The 17,791-nt window shown below is 45.6% G+C and overlaps 1 protein-coding gene across 2 annotated transcripts; it reads right to left on the bottom strand.

Moving 5' to 3' along the window:
* Positions 1 to 7,695: 7,695 nt before the first annotated feature.
* On the bottom strand, positions 7,696 to 12,498 carry LOC109774547 (uncharacterized protein At5g19025). 2 transcript variants are annotated; one of them, XM_020333281.4, is made up of 2 exons: positions 11,659 to 12,498; positions 7,696 to 8,002 (listed from the first exon to the last, which is right to left on the bottom strand). In XM_020333281.4, exons 1-2 carry the CDS (start codon positions 12,399 to 12,401, stop codon positions 7,963 to 7,965), a joined length of 783 nt encoding a protein of 260 aa, XP_020188870.1. In that variant the 5' UTR covers positions 12,402 to 12,498; the 3' UTR covers positions 7,696 to 7,962. The 2 variants fall into 2 exon arrangements, with proteins under 2 accessions (XP_020188870.1, XP_020188871.1); XM_020333282.4 differs by having other exon boundaries at positions 7,748 to 8,002; positions 11,610 to 12,460.
* Between the last annotated feature and the right edge of the window lie 5,293 nt (positions 12,499 to 17,791).

Below are 17,791 nucleotides of genomic sequence, written 5' to 3'. Positions count from 1 at the left end.
AAGCCAGCGGCAGTGGTAGCTGACACTCCTCTCTCATCTCCCACTGTCAAAGTGCGATAAAAGGTCTCAAACCCAGCCGGCCTAGGCTCGGCTAAGCTCCCATCAGAAGGGATCAATCATATGTCACAAAATTTAGTAAGTTGTATCTGATGGTTTTCAGCATATAAATCGAAGCTCACTTTAGGAGGATTATTTCTAGGTAGGAAAGTAAAACTCTGAACAAAGATGTTTGTGAGGATTTGGTGCTGGTCTCACTCATCTCCGATGAAGTCGGTGAGGCCGGCATTAGTAACATATTGTGTGAATTCCTAAAGAATTCCAGCCTCTTCCAGGAATGGGTGCGCGGCCATTCGCACGGCCATACCTCCGCCAACCTCCGAGGGTGGAGATTACAGTTAGAAGACTCCCCAATAACACCCTTGGAGTTCTTCTTAGAGCCAAACTTCCTAAAGATATTCATGGTTTTCCTATAAACAAAATTCTGAAATTTATTAGCCCACAAAAATTTCTCAACAAAAACTTCACAAAATTGATACCAACTACTCATAGGGATGCATAGAGGCCATAGGAAGCATTCAAACTACTTAGAACACTAAGAATTTAACATGCAAGCACATCTACAGCAGCACCAAGAGTAGCTAATTATTCAAAATATAAACCATTAAAGAAAAAACTAATTGGACAAACGGTGGAGTCACATACCAAGCAACAATCCCCCGAAACAGTTTCGGAAACGGAGCTTCGAGCAAAGAGATCGAAATCCGCGGGTTTGAGCTCAAGAACACGGGAGAGAGAGCAATGGAGATTTTTTTTTCTGGAGGTAGGTGATGATGTGGGATGAAGAGGTAAGTGAGGGGCCCATGTGGGGACCACAACCCACCAGGGCGCGCATGGGGGTCCTGGTGCCCAGGTGGGTTGTGCCCACCTGGTGCGCCTCCCTCTAATATTATTTGCACCAGAAATTCAGAAGTATTCAGGAAAAAATCATATAAAATTTTCAGGGCATTCTGAGAACTTTTATTTTTGGGTCATTTTTTATTGCACGGGAAATTCAGAAAACATACAAAACATGACATTTTGTTTTATTTAACTAATAAAAACAGAAAACAAAAGGTAAGGACAGAAGGTAGTGCTTACTAAATTCATCAACTTCATACCATTCAAAAATGATCCATTAATAAGGTTGATCAGGTCTTATTAACAACCACTTTCGATTAGCATGAAACCGAAGAACTTTCATAAATCACTAAGTTACCTCAATGGGGATATGCATTTCCCCAACAATAAGTATTTTATATTTCTTTTTGACAGTAGCTAGAGGTATTTGAAAACTTCCAATAGTGATTGTTGGAGATTTTTCAATAACATTAATACCATTCACTTGGAATTGTTTCTTCGGAAAGTGCACCGTATGCTCATTACCATTGATATGAAAAGTGACCTTGCTTTTATTGCAATCAATAACAGCCCCTGCAGTATTCAAGAAGGGTCTACCAAGGATAATCGACATGTTGTCGTCCTCGGGCATCTCAAGTATAACAAAGTCAGTCAAAATAGTAACATTAGCAACAACAACGTGCACATCCTCATAGATACCGATAGGTATGGCAGTTGATTTGTCAGCCATTTGCAAAGATATTTAAGTAGGTGTGAGTTACACAAAGCAGTTTTCACATAATTCTTTTTGATGGAACAACGTATAGTTGGTATTCCCGGATCTCCAAGTTTTTTAGGTACTCCATCCTTAAAAGTATAATTAGCAAGCATAGTGGATATCTCAGTTGATCAAGGTCACGCCCCATTCTTTGTCTTCGCCCGCCGTCTGTGGGAGCACGGGGCCAAGATGCCTCTCCTCGGCGACGGAGGACGCGTCGAGTGTTGGCGAAGGAGAGGAGGATGTCGTGGCCTGGGCCGCGGGCTTCGACTTCTCGGGAGCCATTCGCGGGGTCGCCGGCATTGGAGAAGGAGAAAGAAGGGGGCGGAGTTGCGATTGGATCTGGAGAAGCTTTCGGCTAGAGGAGGGGATCAGGAGCAAGGTGAGGGTAAGCAATGATGGCCCTGTGGTGTGCACCAGTATTTTGTCAGCCTGGGGCAGTTGCCGAGGCAACATGGGGAAGTGGAGGCGGTCGCGCCCCACCGTGCGGCACGCATCGAGCCTGGCCCACAGGCGACTAGGGCCCGCGTTGCTTCGCCCTTGCCCATTGGCTTCGCCTCGAAGCCAGCTCGAGCGCGCCTTGGGCCCGGGCAGCTACTGCCAGCGTTCTGGGATCGGGGGTGCCCAGACTTGCCTACCTGCGTGATAACCCACAAGTATAGGGGATCGTTTGTAGCCTTCCTCGATAAATAAGAGTGTTGAACCCAAAGAGGAGCTAAAGGTAGAACAAATATTCCCTCAATTTATATCGACCACCGATACAACTCTATGCACACTTGACGTTTGCTTTACCTAAAACAAGTATGAAACTGTTTTGCGAGAATAAAACTACGAATAAATTGCAAGATAATAAAAGTAGATAGCTTTTGTCAACAAGAAAGTCATTTCTCCCTAGGCAATCGATAACAAGTACCGGTAATCATTCTTGCAATTTTACATGAGGGAGCACCATAAATAAAATATACAATCATACCAACCAAGATCACGATTAGCCCACGGGACAAAACACATCTACTCAAACATCATAGGATAACCATAGATCATTGGGCAATGATATATGGAGTTGAGAACCATGTTTAAGTAGAGATTACAGTGGGGAGAAGGGGTGTTACATCGATGCATAGAGGGGGAGAAAGTTGGTGTTGACGGTAGCAAGATTGTTGATGTAGATCGTCGTCACGATCCTTGCCCCGGCGGCACTCCGGCGCCACCGGGAGAGAGGGGGAGAGAGCCCCCCTCCTTCTTCTTCTTCCTTGGCCTCCCCCTAGATGGAAGGAGAGTTTCCCCTCTGGTCCATGGCCTCCATGGCGGCGGAGGGGCAGGAGCCCCTCTGAGATTGGATCTCCCTCTCTGTTCTCTTCTGTTCCGCGTTCCCCAGATCTGGCCCTTCACCGTTTCTTAAATTCCTGGAGATTCGTAACTCCGATTACGCTGAAATTTTTACAAGATTTTTTTCCATAAATTATATTTCTTGTGCCAGAAGAAGGGCCCCAACCGCCTTACGAGGCGGGCATAAGACACCTGGACGCGCCTGGCACCCCCTGGCGTGCCCTGGTGTATCTTGGGGGCTGTGGGCCCCCGTTTGCGTTGATTCCACCTCCCAAAAATCACATGTATTCCAAAATAATTCTTCGTAAATTTTATCGCGTTACTTTGTTTGATATGGATTTTCTGCGAAACAAAAAACATGTAACAAACAGGAACTGGCACTGGGCATTGGATCAATAGGTTAGTCCAATAAATCATATAAATTATTGCCAAAAATATGTAAAAGTTATATAATGTTGGCGTGAAACAATAAAAAATTATAGATATGACGGAGGCGTATCACTGCGACCCAGCACCCGGGCTCATCGACGGCCTGGTACGGCCCAAGTTACAAGACCCCCGGGACAAGATCCTTGCGAGGGCCCCGGCCTCGCGAGGTGTGCGACGCCAAGACCTCCAAAGGAGCAGCTCCCCGAACCTGCCTCCCGAGGGGCGGAGAACTCTATGCAAGCATGGCGCCTCATGAGGCTGTGATGACGTGAGCCATGACGACCAAGGCCAGGCGGGCGCCAGCGGGCGCAAAGGGGACAGTTTCCTCTTCTGTGCTAAGGGAGCAAAGGCAGGCGCAGGTTCCCGAGGAAGGCCCAAAAGCTTTCCATTCCGGTGCAACGAGACCAAGACCACGAGCTCGGCAGGACGGATGCCATCGCCGAGCCTACCGCTGCGTCATGGCGAGAAGCTTTGCAGGTGAAGACCACCTTTCGTCAGGATAAGATATACTCCTTCTCCCCTTTCAAAATTGGCCGTTGTGGAATCCCTTCCCGCCTAAGCTACGAGGGAAGAGGACCAAGGCCACTATAAATATGGGTTAGCCACCATGGTAGAAAGGATCGGACCCCGGACCGATTCACCCTCACTACCCGAGCCCTCGCAAGGCTGCTGATCCACTGTACTAGTTCATCCTCTACCTCCTCGTGAGGCCGATCCACTAAAAGCAGGAGTAGGGTTTTACACCGCAAGGTGGCCCGAACCTGGGTAAATCTCTGTGTTCATCTTCTTCCCCGCTCGTACGAACTCGACGAGGCTAGGCCGTGGGGTGGTGAGCTTGAGGCTAGAGTTGGTTGGGATCTTTGTACACGCCCCGGAGTTCATCTAAGATTAAATTAGCCTGAGTTAAACACTATCTAAGATTAAATTAGCATGAGTTAAACACTACCTGAGATTAAATTAGCACGAGTTAAACACTATTTATCACCTTTAACACACACACCGACACCCACAATGACCCCACATCCTTTAAGAAACACCAATATATGTAGATATTTGTAGAAAACTCTTAAATTTGTGAAGAATCAAACGCATTGTTCATCACCTTCCATCTATGCTTGCTTTGCCTTCCTCTCCTACTCACATTTCTCAAGCCTTAGAGCATCTCTATGGATCTGTAAAAATACCACCTGTAAAAACAGTATACAGGTCCCCTTAAAAACGAATTTACGGCATCACGAGGAATCGAGCGGAACGGATCCCGTAAACCCGTACCGTAATTTTTTTCCTCCTCACGCTTCTTCCTCGGGACGCACGCATGGACGAAGTCGAACTCCGGCCGGCCAGAATAGCGCCACTCCGGCCCACCGCCTGCTTCGGTGCCGCTCCGGCTCGCTACCTGCTCCGGCGACACTCTAGCGATGCTCCAGTGACGCTCCGACGATGTTCTGGCCCGCCGCGTGCTCCAGCGATGCTCCGTCCGGCCGCTGCCGAGCTCCTCCGTTCGGTTGCTGCTCGCGCGCGACGTCGCCATGCCCTTGCTCCGGCGACGTTCCAGCCCGCCGCGTGCTCCGGCGATGCTCCGGCCGGCCGCTGTCGAGCTCCTCCGTCTTCTCGCTGCTCACGCGTGGCGTCACCAGGCCCCCTTCTCCGATGTTGACAAGTTTTACGGGATCCTAAAGAAAACAGCTCGAATCCTCCATATATGATGGACGGGTGCTCTAATATACGGGAACCTCTAAAGAACACAGGACATGCTAATTTACAGAATTTATTCGATGCTTTTTTTTTCAACCCTACCGTAAATCTAAAGGCTTGACCGTTCTTACGGAATCTGCTAAAGATGCTCTTACGACCCATTGGAAACCAGTTCAACCAAGGTATAATAATATAAAATTCACTTTGACATGAGCAAAAGGTTTCAACATTTGCACGAAGGATTCCTCGTCCTGAGAATTCTGTCATCGATCGAGTCTAAGGACATCTCCAACGGCAATCCGCAAATATCCATCCATCAGTGGATAGGAGGGACCAGTCCACGGACACGGATACGGGAGGACGCCATCCAATTGTAGTCGCATACATCTAGCATTCCTTATTTTTTTCAAGTCCGTACGATCAAATAGCCGCATGCAAAGGGTACAGACGTTCAAATAGCCGCATGCAACACTAGTTCAAATTTTGAAAAAGTTCAAATATTACATCCCAACATTGTTGTCTCCTTTCACCGCCCACTGATACTCAATCAAACCTTCCTTCAGCTGCTCGTGAGTTGGCCGATACCGAATTTGTTGATGCATTTGAATAAACTCTTCGAATGTGGCCGGATTCTGGTCTGGAAGTTGGATAGGATCACCCATGTTCTCAAATTCCAGAGTTGCGGCAGCATCGTCACCCTCATCCTCGACGATCATGCTGTACATGATCACACAACATGCCATCACCTCTCACAAGGTCTCCGGATCCCATTATTTTGCAGGTCCACAAACAACTGCAAAATGGCCCCGAAAAACTCCAAATGCCCTCTCCACATCCTTTCTAACTGCTTCTTGTCTTTGGGCAAAATGAGCCTTTTTCTGGCCATCTAGGTTTGAGATGGTGCGGAAGGTAACCCACGGAGGATAGATGCCGTCAACCAGGTAGTAGCCCATTGTCGGATTCAGGGCTCCACGGACCCTAGAAGGTTTGAGATCGGTTATTCATAGAACAAGAACATTGTTAGCACTTCAGTTAGCAGCACAACACGGAGCGCATAGTTGATTAATTAAGGCCATGTTTGGATTACCATTTTAGTCTCAGATACCTCTGTAGAAACAATACAGACCTCTATCCATCGTTTTGTTTCCGACCGGAAATCTGCTAGTGGCCGGTAAGTTACATGTGTAAAATATATACGTTTGTATTTGATTACACTGCTTCCAAGCGTGGCCTAATCAGTGCCGGAAACAAGCAAACAAGCTCGTATTTTCTCATGGCGGTTTGATTCTGCATCGATGATGCAGAGACAAAGGGTATGAAGTTTTCATTATCTCAAATGTTTGCTCATGGTGATCAAGGGGCGGTGAAGTTTTAATCTTGACAAAGAGCGTAGTTTTCCTAGCTAGTGATCATTGTGTTGTACTTGCAGAAGGCTAGGTGTGTAAGCAATGGAGTAGGGCTTGTTCTAACCCAGCCATTGGACTCGGTTGATGCCAAAATTCAACCTCATCCCCATTTTGTTCTAGCAAACTGGAGTATGTCCTTTATCTTGATCGCATTGGAGGGTGGCAAGTGATTTACTATCTAGTCCTTTAATCTAGCTTCATTCAACCTCATCCCCATTTTGATCGTCCGCACCTTGAGATCTGAGCTGTACAAGCTTTAGCTAACGAGACCAAGAAAAGTAAACCAGAGTGATGGAACTACTTGCAATGCAGCAAGGGCAGCCGGAGCCATCTCCAATCCTAGACAACAACTACTTTTCACAGGTTTCCTGTTGGTAACATTCTACTACAACTTGCCACCGAAGCCGGAATCGTAATTGTTGGATTCCTGACGCATCCAAATCCTAAGAACGTATCAAGAAACTCTTGCCAGCGCAAACACAAGACACACGCCCTAACAACTTAAGGCCGAAGAGACGGGAGCAAGAGAGGAAGGCGAGCTGGGGAGACTTACTCTTTATGTTCCTCGCCTAGCTTGCGATGCAAGCGTATGCCTGCTTTCATATACCAGGACTGCAAGACAATGCACACCTACTTCTACTTTAAATTCCGATTCCTATAAATTTAGAAGTTCTCAACAAACTATCTAAATATATAATTGTGTTTCTCAATAGATGTGGGGTCGTTGTGGGTAAATTGACCCACACAAAGTGAAGATGAGTGTTCACTCGAATGTACCCAGCGTTAGAGATGAGCAAGAAATGCATGTACCGGAAATTAACTGAAGATGTGCGACACATGGGAGCTAGATCTCTATTTTACTCCCTCCGTTCCTAAATATTTATCTTTTTAGAGATTTCAAATGAACTACCACATACGGGTGTACATAGAAATAGACATATTTTGGAGTATAGATTCACTCATTTTGCTTCGTATGTAGTCACTTGTTGAAATATCTAAAAAGACAAATATTTAGAAACGGAGGGAGTACTTTGGAAAGAAGGCACTATTCATTGCAAATTTGCAATACACAGGTACGAGAAATAACATATCAAGCCATATCGCTGCCATGGCCATGACAGTATCTTAACTTAGTGTTTCTCTTGTTCAACATTGATACCACAGGCCTGAAAAACAACCACATACTGGGGAACAATTTATTCAGGGAAAAGAGGCAAAAGGGCAACATGACAAATACTGGTACATCTCCAACGTTTTATTTTCTTTCTTTGACAGTCTATTATTATTGCAATGTTTGTCTCATATCGGTATTTCTGTTGAGATTCAGCGAACCCCGTCTAACAATACAATTATGGTGCAACCACTTGTAATTGATGTATCTTTCATTGGAAGTATTATTCAACAAATATTCCATGGCAGCCTAGGCAGCACTGTTTAACAGACTTCTGTTTATCGCACCCCTCCGTCCAGTGAAGAACCTTGCGTGCCCCTGAGACCATCAAAGATCAAAAGTGAAACAGGAAACTAGTTAGTCTCGTGGGAAAGCAAAACTGAAATACATGTGACTTAAGACCTGTTAAACATTAAGGTAGCTTCTTGAAATCAATTGTGCATATGTTGGTTGTAGCAGCCAGCTGAAAGTGCCTACTTTGAAGTTGACGGCAAATTTAACTGAAATCGGTGAAAAATCCACAAACTAACTAGATAGATACCTAGCAAGCTGCCCATAATACAAGACATGACAAGATTACCAACACATTAACAGAATTAACAGAAACACATAAGCATTCAAGCCAAGGATGCACTCTCACAGGTCACAGTATTGCTGATTGCTCAGAAGTAACATTACTTGGGAAACACTTAAAAACATTAATTGGGCAACCAATTCTGGAAAAAGATGGGTCAGTTCATAACATCTGATTTAACTAAAAAAAATATTTGCATAGCAAATTTCCATTAACAAAAGGTGTAGCCCAAACAAGAAGGTTCGACAAGGAAGACCATGCAAAATAAGTATGCTTGACAGAGAGAAAACCTAACCAACGGGTACTTCAAAACATATTAACAATGTGAAACTAATTTTTTTTCTCGAACTCTTTTCAGAAGCTATGGTGTATATATCGATAATAAACGCATCAATATCCAAGTTCCAGTGCTGCCATGTACCCAGGTTAAGTCCAATTAAAACAAGTGAAGCAGGGGTTAGAAGACTTAACCTAACTGAACACTGGCAAATTTTTAACTGAACTAAAGAAGTGTCTAGCTTAACAAGTAATGATGCAATATAGCCAAATGCATCCCTTTCTTGCAAAGATGCAAGAGCTGGGGCAGTATTAAGGATTTCCACATACTACATATAAAAGGTGTATATTGACTAAATTTATCATATAGAAATTAATCAGTATACAAGGATATTCAGTTCTACTGAAAAATAAGTGTTACACTAGCTGTTGATAGTTAAATTAGTAAATCACCACGGCCCCCTTGGTGCAAACTAAATGAATGCATATTCTGGTCACCACAATTTAAGGTTATTTGCAGGTTATTCTGGGGTCCAGTATCCACATCTACCATGTGTGTCTTTACAAAGAAAGCTGTTTGTAAGAGATAGTTTTTGAGTCCTGTGAGGTGATCCTGGAAAGCTGTTTGTAAGAGATGTAAGTTGTGTTCATGTACTAAATCCTTAGCATGTTTGTAAGTGATGTAAGTTGTGTTCATGTACTAAATCCTTAGCACGTTTGTAAGGATTTAGTACATGAACACAACTTACATCTCCTTCAAGGAAATGAGAATAGCACAATGCTCAATAAGAATGTGGGGAATTGGAAGAGATAGCTTTTGAGTCCTCTAAGGTGATCCTGGATTCCTTCAGCAAGCAAATCTCTGACTAGACGAACCATGGTTAGAGCAAGTGTAAGAAAATGGTGAGGCAACAGAGGCAAGTGCAAGAAGATGGTGAGGCAACAGAGGCATAGCGATTGGTGGGATCTGAGATTGGACCTCCTCAACCATTAATGACAGTGGATAGAAGCAACAACTGGACTTAACAATCATGATTCATCGTGTCCTGCCCGGGTACCTTATGTACATTTATGGTCCTCTTAACTTTAAGTACTGAACCGTATTGTGTGTGAAGTGGTTGTGCTAGTGTGGTCTATCATAATGCAGTAAGCAGTTGAACTATTATTTACTTCTTCCCACACTACTACTCATTTCTACGTTGCTACTTCCTTCACATCTGCAGTATTGCTATTGCTTTCATTGTGCAAACTCTCTTCTCGGTTGCAGTTCATCATATTGACTTCGTCAACTCATCATTTTGTGTAGATACATGTAGCAGATGGCAAGGACCAAGGAGTTCATTTGTTACATGTTGTATTGGATTTTTCTCCATGCATATGCTTTCATGGTATCAGTGTTATTCACACAACATGGCTAAGAACACGTGGGCAGTGAGTTATGATCAGAAACAGAGAAGTACTCTAGGCCCAGAAACCAAACAAATTGTAAACTAAACATGAACCATCTCAACCACTGTACGACATCGTGCCCCTGCCACACCATGTTAATCAGAAAGAGAAATGCCAATGATAACATCACCTCTCCTGGAGTCAAGACGGTAGCGCCTATACTTCCAATTGTCCCAATCATTATTAAGCAAATGGAGGCATTTTCGCACTGATAAACTAAGAAGAGCACCTATAGAATCATATATCTCCCTACTTGGCATCCTAGAAACATGGAAATGCCAATGATAACATCACCTCTCCTGGAGTCAAGACGGTAACGCCTATACTTCCAATTGTCCCAATCATTATTAAGCAAACAGAGGCATTTTCGCACTGATAAACTAAGAAGAGCACCTATAGAATCATATATCTCCCTACTTGGCATCCTAGAAGCATGTTTCCTACCGAACATGTGATATGAGATTCTTTAATTTTTTCTTTTTCAAATAAGGATGTGTGTTCAATGCGAGAAGTGAGGAGAAACTGTGTGGAAGTAAATTTGATCATTAATTGGTTTGATTAGAAATAATACGAACATGCTAAAAATATGTGTCACTACGAAATAGACAGTAAAGATCAATTGAGTGAACAAACTCAACCCGGGCAACTGATAGACACAATTAGGTAGTTGTTAGTAATGACATGGTCAAACCACGGATGGCACAAAATACTATCATGTCATGCTTTTCGGCCTAGCAGAAACAATTGCCACAATCCCAAGGCGGAAGAGGCACTCCTAGATAGTGAATTATGTGAGTGACACCAAAACTATATCCTCTCAAAAGTACTTCCTAATGACACAGATAACCTGGTTAGGTGACCCAATTTCTTCTTCTGACTGGCTTGGCAAGTCAAAAGCATAAAATCCTTAACTTGCTAGTCCCACAAGCTCCTAAACTGAGCTTAAGTTTATCTAGTTAGAAATAGGCTTAATCATCTAAAATAATCCACCCCAAACAACAATTGGAATCAGTCACCATTTAATCCCATGTTTAACATTAGCCATAAACAAAAATGTAGCATAAATGTCACTAAAGGTCATCAAATTTAAACTAATTTCATATGTAACATCTGCCATGAGATGTCAGCAAAGGACGTTGAATTTTATTAACAATGGATGCTTTTCTTCAACATTTGCATAACTTATCCAATTCTAAACACATTTGCAGAGAAGGGACAAGAAGTTTACAGTTGGAAAATATCTTTTATGAGAAAAATGCATATGCTCAAGCAACACATAGAAAATAAAAGTGGTTATGAACATTTACATCCCTTCAACGGAGAACGGTAGTTAGGTAATTTAACTTGTGCCCCAGTGGCAGATGAACAACCACAAAGAGGACATAACATAATTCACTGGCTTCGGAGAAAAAAAATGCTAACTCAATTAAAACTTCCAACCAGCATAATTCCTAGATCAGATAAACTAGATGGCCATACACACAGAAACATTGTAGAACTCCTGTTGAACCCCAAAGAAACAAATCAAAGAATAATCGTTTGTACTGAAGATGTATGCAACCTATATATCTGCATCGTCGCACAGAAATCATGACACTGTTAGGAGTTTAGATCACGTAACTTAACTTATTTCATGAAGTTGCAAGGAAAGGAGAAATGGTCAATGGGCTCTCACTTCTTATTCCGCCGCTTGCTTTTTGGGGTGCCCCAGCCCTCGAGCTTGGCCACCGGGCAGCCACAGCGGTTGCGGAAGAGCAGGACAGCACGGCCGTTGGGCGGCGCCATCCGGCGGAGCTCTGCGCGAAGGCACTCGTAGTCCGGATTGTTCCCGCTCTGGCCTCCTTTCCACGGCAAGGTCTCGATCTCGCGCCACATGGCGGCGTCAGCGCCGCCAACGGTGCTCCCCCCGCCAGCCCGCACGGCCTCCTCGCTCTGGAGCTGCACGTCGAACTCGAGCGCCTTCCGGAGCCCGCGGCAGCGCGGGTTGCGGCAGCGGCGGCGAGGGAGGCGGCGGCAGGACAGGAAGGCGGCGGTGGCGAGCACCGCGGCGGCGGCGACGTAGGGGAGGCCGGCAGCGAAGTAGGGCAGGGCGGCGGCGGCGGAGGCCAGCGCGGCGGCGGCGGGCGGCGACGCGAGGAGCGGGGAGAGCGAGCGCGAGACGTGGGCGAGCGAGGAGGCGAGGAGGAAGGCGAGGGAGAAGAGCACGAGCAGGAGGATGAGGAGATCGAGCGTGGCCGAGGAGGGGGTGTGCCTGCAGGAGGAAGGCGAGAGGGAGAGGGAGACGTGGCCGCCGCCCCCGCCGCCGGAGTGGGAGTGGGAGCGGGAGGAGGACGGCGCCATGGCTGCGGCCGCGGCGGCGGGGGGCGGGCTGGCGGCGGCGGCGGGCGTGCGGTGGGGGCAGGGGAATGGCCGGAGCATGACGCGGCCGGCGGGGCTGGGGGGTGGGGAATTAATCTGCAGATTTGGGTGACTTGATTAGTCCGGATCCGATACTTTGCTTGCCTTGTTTATCTTCGGGTTGGGGTTTTGGCCCTTTCTGCTCCCACTTTTTCTAATAATCGAGATTGGTTTCTTAATAAGTGTTTCGGGGATTAATTACGGAGGGCTGGTAGTGCTAGTGCCATTCGTAGGCAGATGAGGTGCGGTGGGTGGATCAGGATCGGTCAAGATCGAACTCCTGGCTGGCTGAGGCGCCGCTCCCTAGATTGTTGACCTTACAAAACACGGTAAAGTACACAGAATCACCACGTTTACGACGCAAAAAACCACCATACTTGAGGCACTCCCCTTTAAGAACAAACATTCTTTATGAAAATCCTGATTAACAAAGTCAAGGATCTACGGTAATCAATTTATGATTGGATGGTTATGAAGACAATGGCATTCTCAGCCCACCAGAGTTAGTGATAGACATGACACCTGTGTTCACAATTTTTTTGGAATTATTTCAGGCCTTCTGATAATATGCAAGGAGATGTTCTGTTGACTATGAAAACTTCTGTGGCAACTCCATCAATCTCAAAAATGGTGTGTCAACTCGGTCTCTCAAATGTGCTCATAAGGATAGAATGTGCATGTATACGTTCATAGACATTAGTGTATGTGTGTATATATGAACATCCATGTTTGTACAGTGTTAAAAATAAAAGATCGAGAGCTAAGAGTGCATTGGAATAGGTGTGACTAGCCGGCGACCCAAACATGAAAAATGCCATCTTGTCTTTTTTTTGCGAAAGGGAATTTGTATTACTCAACCAACAGTGTTACAATCAGCAAGAGCCAGCTCAACTGCGATAGAGGGTACGGATCCTAACCAAGTCACGGTTCTACCCTCTGTGCGAGCAAAATTTGCTAAATTGTCGCTAATTTTGTTTTGTAGACGGCTCACATGAGTAATACAAACCTCACGAAGGGAACTGAGATATCTAATCACCTTAACTAAAGACGCATAAATGGATCTATCTTGTCCTTTGTCTTGGATCATCTTCACTGCTACTAGTGAATTCAACTCGACTATAATTGGGAGATCACTTCTCTGAATTGCCAGCTATAATCCTTCCATACATGCGCTCAGCTCCGCCTTCAAAGCTTCACGACATGAGAAGAAGTTCCTGCATGCTGAAAATATGATAGCTCCCCGAGAATCTCTCAGCACCATGCCCGATCCTGCACCATCCGCAGCGAACGACCCATCCGTGTTCAGCTTCACCCAACCACAGGTGGTGGAACCCAGGAGGGCGAAGGCTTCACACACTGAACTGGGTTGTTGAGTAGCGTGTGATCATAGGAAACATTGGTCTTTCCTTTGAGTGGATCCATGTTGGAATTCATTTTGACAGCAATTAAGGATTCAAGGTAACTGACGAGAAACTTCCTGGAAACATCGAGAGGAGGTGGATTCTTCTGATGCACAATCTCATTGCGTATATACCAACATCGCCACAGTGTCATGTGAAGCATGCTTCTTTCAATATCCATTAGGGGCTCCAGCAATTGAAATAGTCATTCCTTCCCTGTGTTTCTAACCTGATCAACATCTGGTAAACTCCAAACTTCTGCCATGTAGATCCATAGCTCGCGCGCTCTAGGGCACCGGCATAATGGATGGAAATTATCCTTGGGTTCAGTACCACAAACTGGGCACATGCTTGTAGTCTCAAGAGTTCTTTTGCGTTTGTTTCTCCATGTTGGTAATGAATCAGTGACTACTCGCCATGTGAATTTCGGGCAGTAGGTGGTACATCAACAGACCAGATGAGTTTCCATACAGGTCTTCGTCCATCCGGAATCAAGCTTGATGTTGTAGCATTGGCCCTATACGCTTCCTCAAAGGCAAATCATATGCACTTTTGACTGAAAACATGCCAGACTTCCCAGGTCCCCACGCCAATGTGTCCTCATCAAGCCTCGGTGACGCTCTTATTATCAAAATTTCATCCACATCACACGGCAGGAAGTAACTTCTCAACAAACCTACATTCCAGGAACCATTATCATTTAACAGTTCGGAGACAAAACGAATGCGGCACCGCCCCTGTGGAGTCACTGGTTTAAAAGAATAAGGCCTTGGTAACCAGTTATCTCTCCACACCCTGATGCTCGCCCCATTGCCAACCCTCCACACAAGCTCTTTCTTTAGGAGATCAAGTCCATGCGCAATTGCTTGCCATGAGGGCGAAGCATTGCTTGGAAAGACAATATCCTCAAGTTTACCCTCCGGGTAGTATTTGGCTTTCATTAAACATGCACACAGGCTGTCCGATCTATCAATAAGTCGCCAAGCTTGACGGGCCAAAAGAGCTTGGTTAAAGAGCCTGAAACCCCAAGCCCCCTTTGCTTTTAGGTTGAAGCAGATGCTCCCATGCCTTCCAATGCACTTTCCTATGGCCTTGTTTTTGACCCCCAATAGAAATTTCTGACCATTCTTGTCAGGTCATCACAAACTGAATATGGGAGCTTAAATACACCCATAATGTACGTAGGGAGTGCCTGTGCAACTGACTTAATTAGCACCTCTCTGCCAGGTTGCGTGAGCCATCCATCTCCCCACTGGATTAACCTCTTTGTGAGACTTGCTTGCAAATTCTGAAAACGGCCCTTCGACATGCGCCCATTCGGAGTGGGGAGACCCAGATATTTCTCCTCAAAAACTTGCATAGTGACATTTAAAACTGCTCGAACATCCTCCTGATTTGCACTAGGACATGCATCACCAACCATGATTGAACACTTATTATAATTCAAGCTTTGTCCCGTGGCATTTCCGTAGAGGTCGAAAACCCCCTTCACTTTCATGGCTTGCTCCTGTTTAGCTTCAAAGAAAAGCATGGTATCATCTGCAAATAAGAGATGTGAGATCCCTGGTGCCCTTCGACAAATTTTGATTGGCGTGATATTCCCTACATCTACCTCATGCTTCAAGATAGCAGATAGACCATCAGCAATTAAGAGGAAAAGAAACGGTGATAGTGGTTCACCCTGCCGTAGCCCTCGCGGCGATGCAAATGAATCCAAGAGGGTCCCATTTAATCTGACAGAAAACCTCACCAATGTGGCACACGTCATAATCCAGTCCACCCATCGAGGAGAGAAACCCAACTTTTGCATCACTTGCTTCAAGAATACCCAATCAACTCTATCATATGCCTTCGATAGATCCAACTTATATGCACAAAAGCTCATTGTAGGATCCTTTTCTTGCTTTATGTAGTGAATACATTCAAAGGCCACAAGAGCATTATCAGTTATCATTCTCCCAGGGATAAAGGTGCTCTGCTCCGGAGAAACAATACCATCAAGCATTGGCCTTAACCGATTAACCAAGCATTTTGAGATAACTTTATAGATGACGTTACATAAACTTATAGGTCTGAAGTCAGACAATCTTGATGGATTTGGAATTTTGGGTATGAGGACAATAGAAGTTGCATTAACACCCTCTAGCATTACCCCAGTCTCAAAGAATTCCTTAACTGACTTAATGATGTCGTCCCTAAGAGTGCTCCAGTTCCGCTGAAAAAACCTCGCCGGAAAACCATCCGGGCCCGGTGCCTTCAAAGGGCCAATCTGGAATAGGGCATCTACAATTTCCTTCTCAGTAAACGGCTCACATAGCTTAGCATTGTCATCAGCAGTGACCCGAGCCTATATTAAGTTTAGTACAGGAGCATAATTTAGGTCCGGGTCAGCTGTATATACTGACTGGAAATAGCTATTTGCCAGGGCACTCACTGTGGCCATATCGGAATGTGCTGTCCCATTGTCATCAACAAGCTCACAGATCCTATTTTTCCATGCTCTCCAAACTGCCTTACTCTAAAAATACTTTGTATTATGACCCCCCCTCTTTAAGCCAACTTATTCTTGATCTTTGTAACCATAACATCTCTTCCTGGTATAATTAATAACTTGTTCATTTTATCAGTCATCCTTCGGATATCCTGTTTATTCGCATTCATGTTCATCAATTCCTCCAGCTGAGACCTCGACTTTGCTAGCTCACGAGTAATGTTGCCAAACTTCTTGCTCCATAAGCCAAGCGTGGACATTGTCTTTTTCAGAGCTGATTGAAGTTGTTCCAGGTTGTGTACTGCACCTACAGACTCCCATACATCCTTAATTAGCTCTGGTAGTTCATCATAATGTTCCCAAAAAAATTCATACCGGCGCACACATCCACCCGTCAGCCCCGGATCAGGCGAACCCTTCAGCACCAACGCTACTATTAGGGAACGCAGTAATTTCAAAAAAATTCCTACAATCATGCAAAATCTATCTAGGTGATGCATAGCAACGAGAGGGGAGAGTGATGTCTACGTACCCTCGTAGACCGAAAGCGGAAGCGTTATGACAACGCGGTTGATGTAGTCGTACGTCTTCACGATCCGACCGATCCTAGCACCGAAGTTACGGCACCTCCGCGATCTGCACACGTTCAGCTCGGTGACGTCCCATGAACTCTAGATCCAGCTGAGGTCGAGGGAGAGTTTCGTCGGCACGACGGCGTGGCGACGGTGATGATGAAGTTACCGGCGCAGGGCTTTGCCTAAGCACTACGACGATATGACCGAGGTGGAATATGGTGGAGGGGGGCACCGCACATGGCTAAACAATCAACTTGTGTGTCTTTGGGGTGCCCCCTGCCCCCGTATATAAAGGAGCACGGGGGAGGCTGGCCGGCCCTCTAGGGCGTGCCAAGGGGGGGGATCCTCCTCCTAGTAGGAGTAGGATTCCTCCTTTCCTAGTCCTACTAGGAGGGGGAAGGAAGGAGAGTGGGAGGGAGAGGGAAAGAGGGACCGCGCCCCCTCCCCTACTCCAATTCGGACTCCCTTGGGGGGGCCACCTCTTGGCTGTTGTCCTCTCTCTCCCCTAAAGCTCACTAAGGGCCCAATAACTTCTCGGGGGGGGGGGGGGTTCCGGTAACCCTCCGGCACTCCGGTTTTATCCGAAACTTTTCCGGAACACTTCCGGTGTCCGAACATAGCCGTCCAATATATCAATCTTTATGTCTCGACCATTTCGAGACTCCTCCTCATGTCCGTGATCACATCTGGGACTCCGAAAAACTTTCGGTACATCAAAACACATAAACTCATAATACCGATCGTCATCGAGCGTTAAGCGTGCGGACCCTACGGGTTCGAGAACTATGTAGACATGACCGAGACTCATCTCCGGTCAATAACCAATAGCGGAACCTGGATGCTCATATTGGTTCCTACATATTCTATGAAGATCTTTATCGGTCAAACCGCATAACAACATACGTTGTTCCCTTTGTCATCGGTATGTTACTTGCCCGAGATTCG

Source organism: Aegilops tauschii, chromosome 1 (assembly GCF_002575655.3).
Source record: "Aegilops tauschii subsp. strangulata cultivar AL8/78 chromosome 1, Aet v6.0, whole genome shotgun sequence".
NCBI lineage: Eukaryota > Viridiplantae > Streptophyta > Magnoliopsida > Poales > Poaceae > Aegilops > Aegilops tauschii.
This window is presented reverse-complemented; position numbering and strand designations above follow the sequence as displayed.

Excerpts from the sequence above, each read along its gene's own strand:
- LOC109774547 (XM_020333281.4), bottom strand. The coding sequence starts at position 12,401 with ATGCTCCGGCCATTCCCCTGCCCCCACCGCACGCCCGCCGCCGCCGCC. Across the intron at positions 8,003-11,658 it reads AGCAAGCGGCGGAATAAGAA|GGGCACGCAAGGTTCTTCAC; the intron begins GTGAGAGCCCAT and ends TGATGGTCTCAG.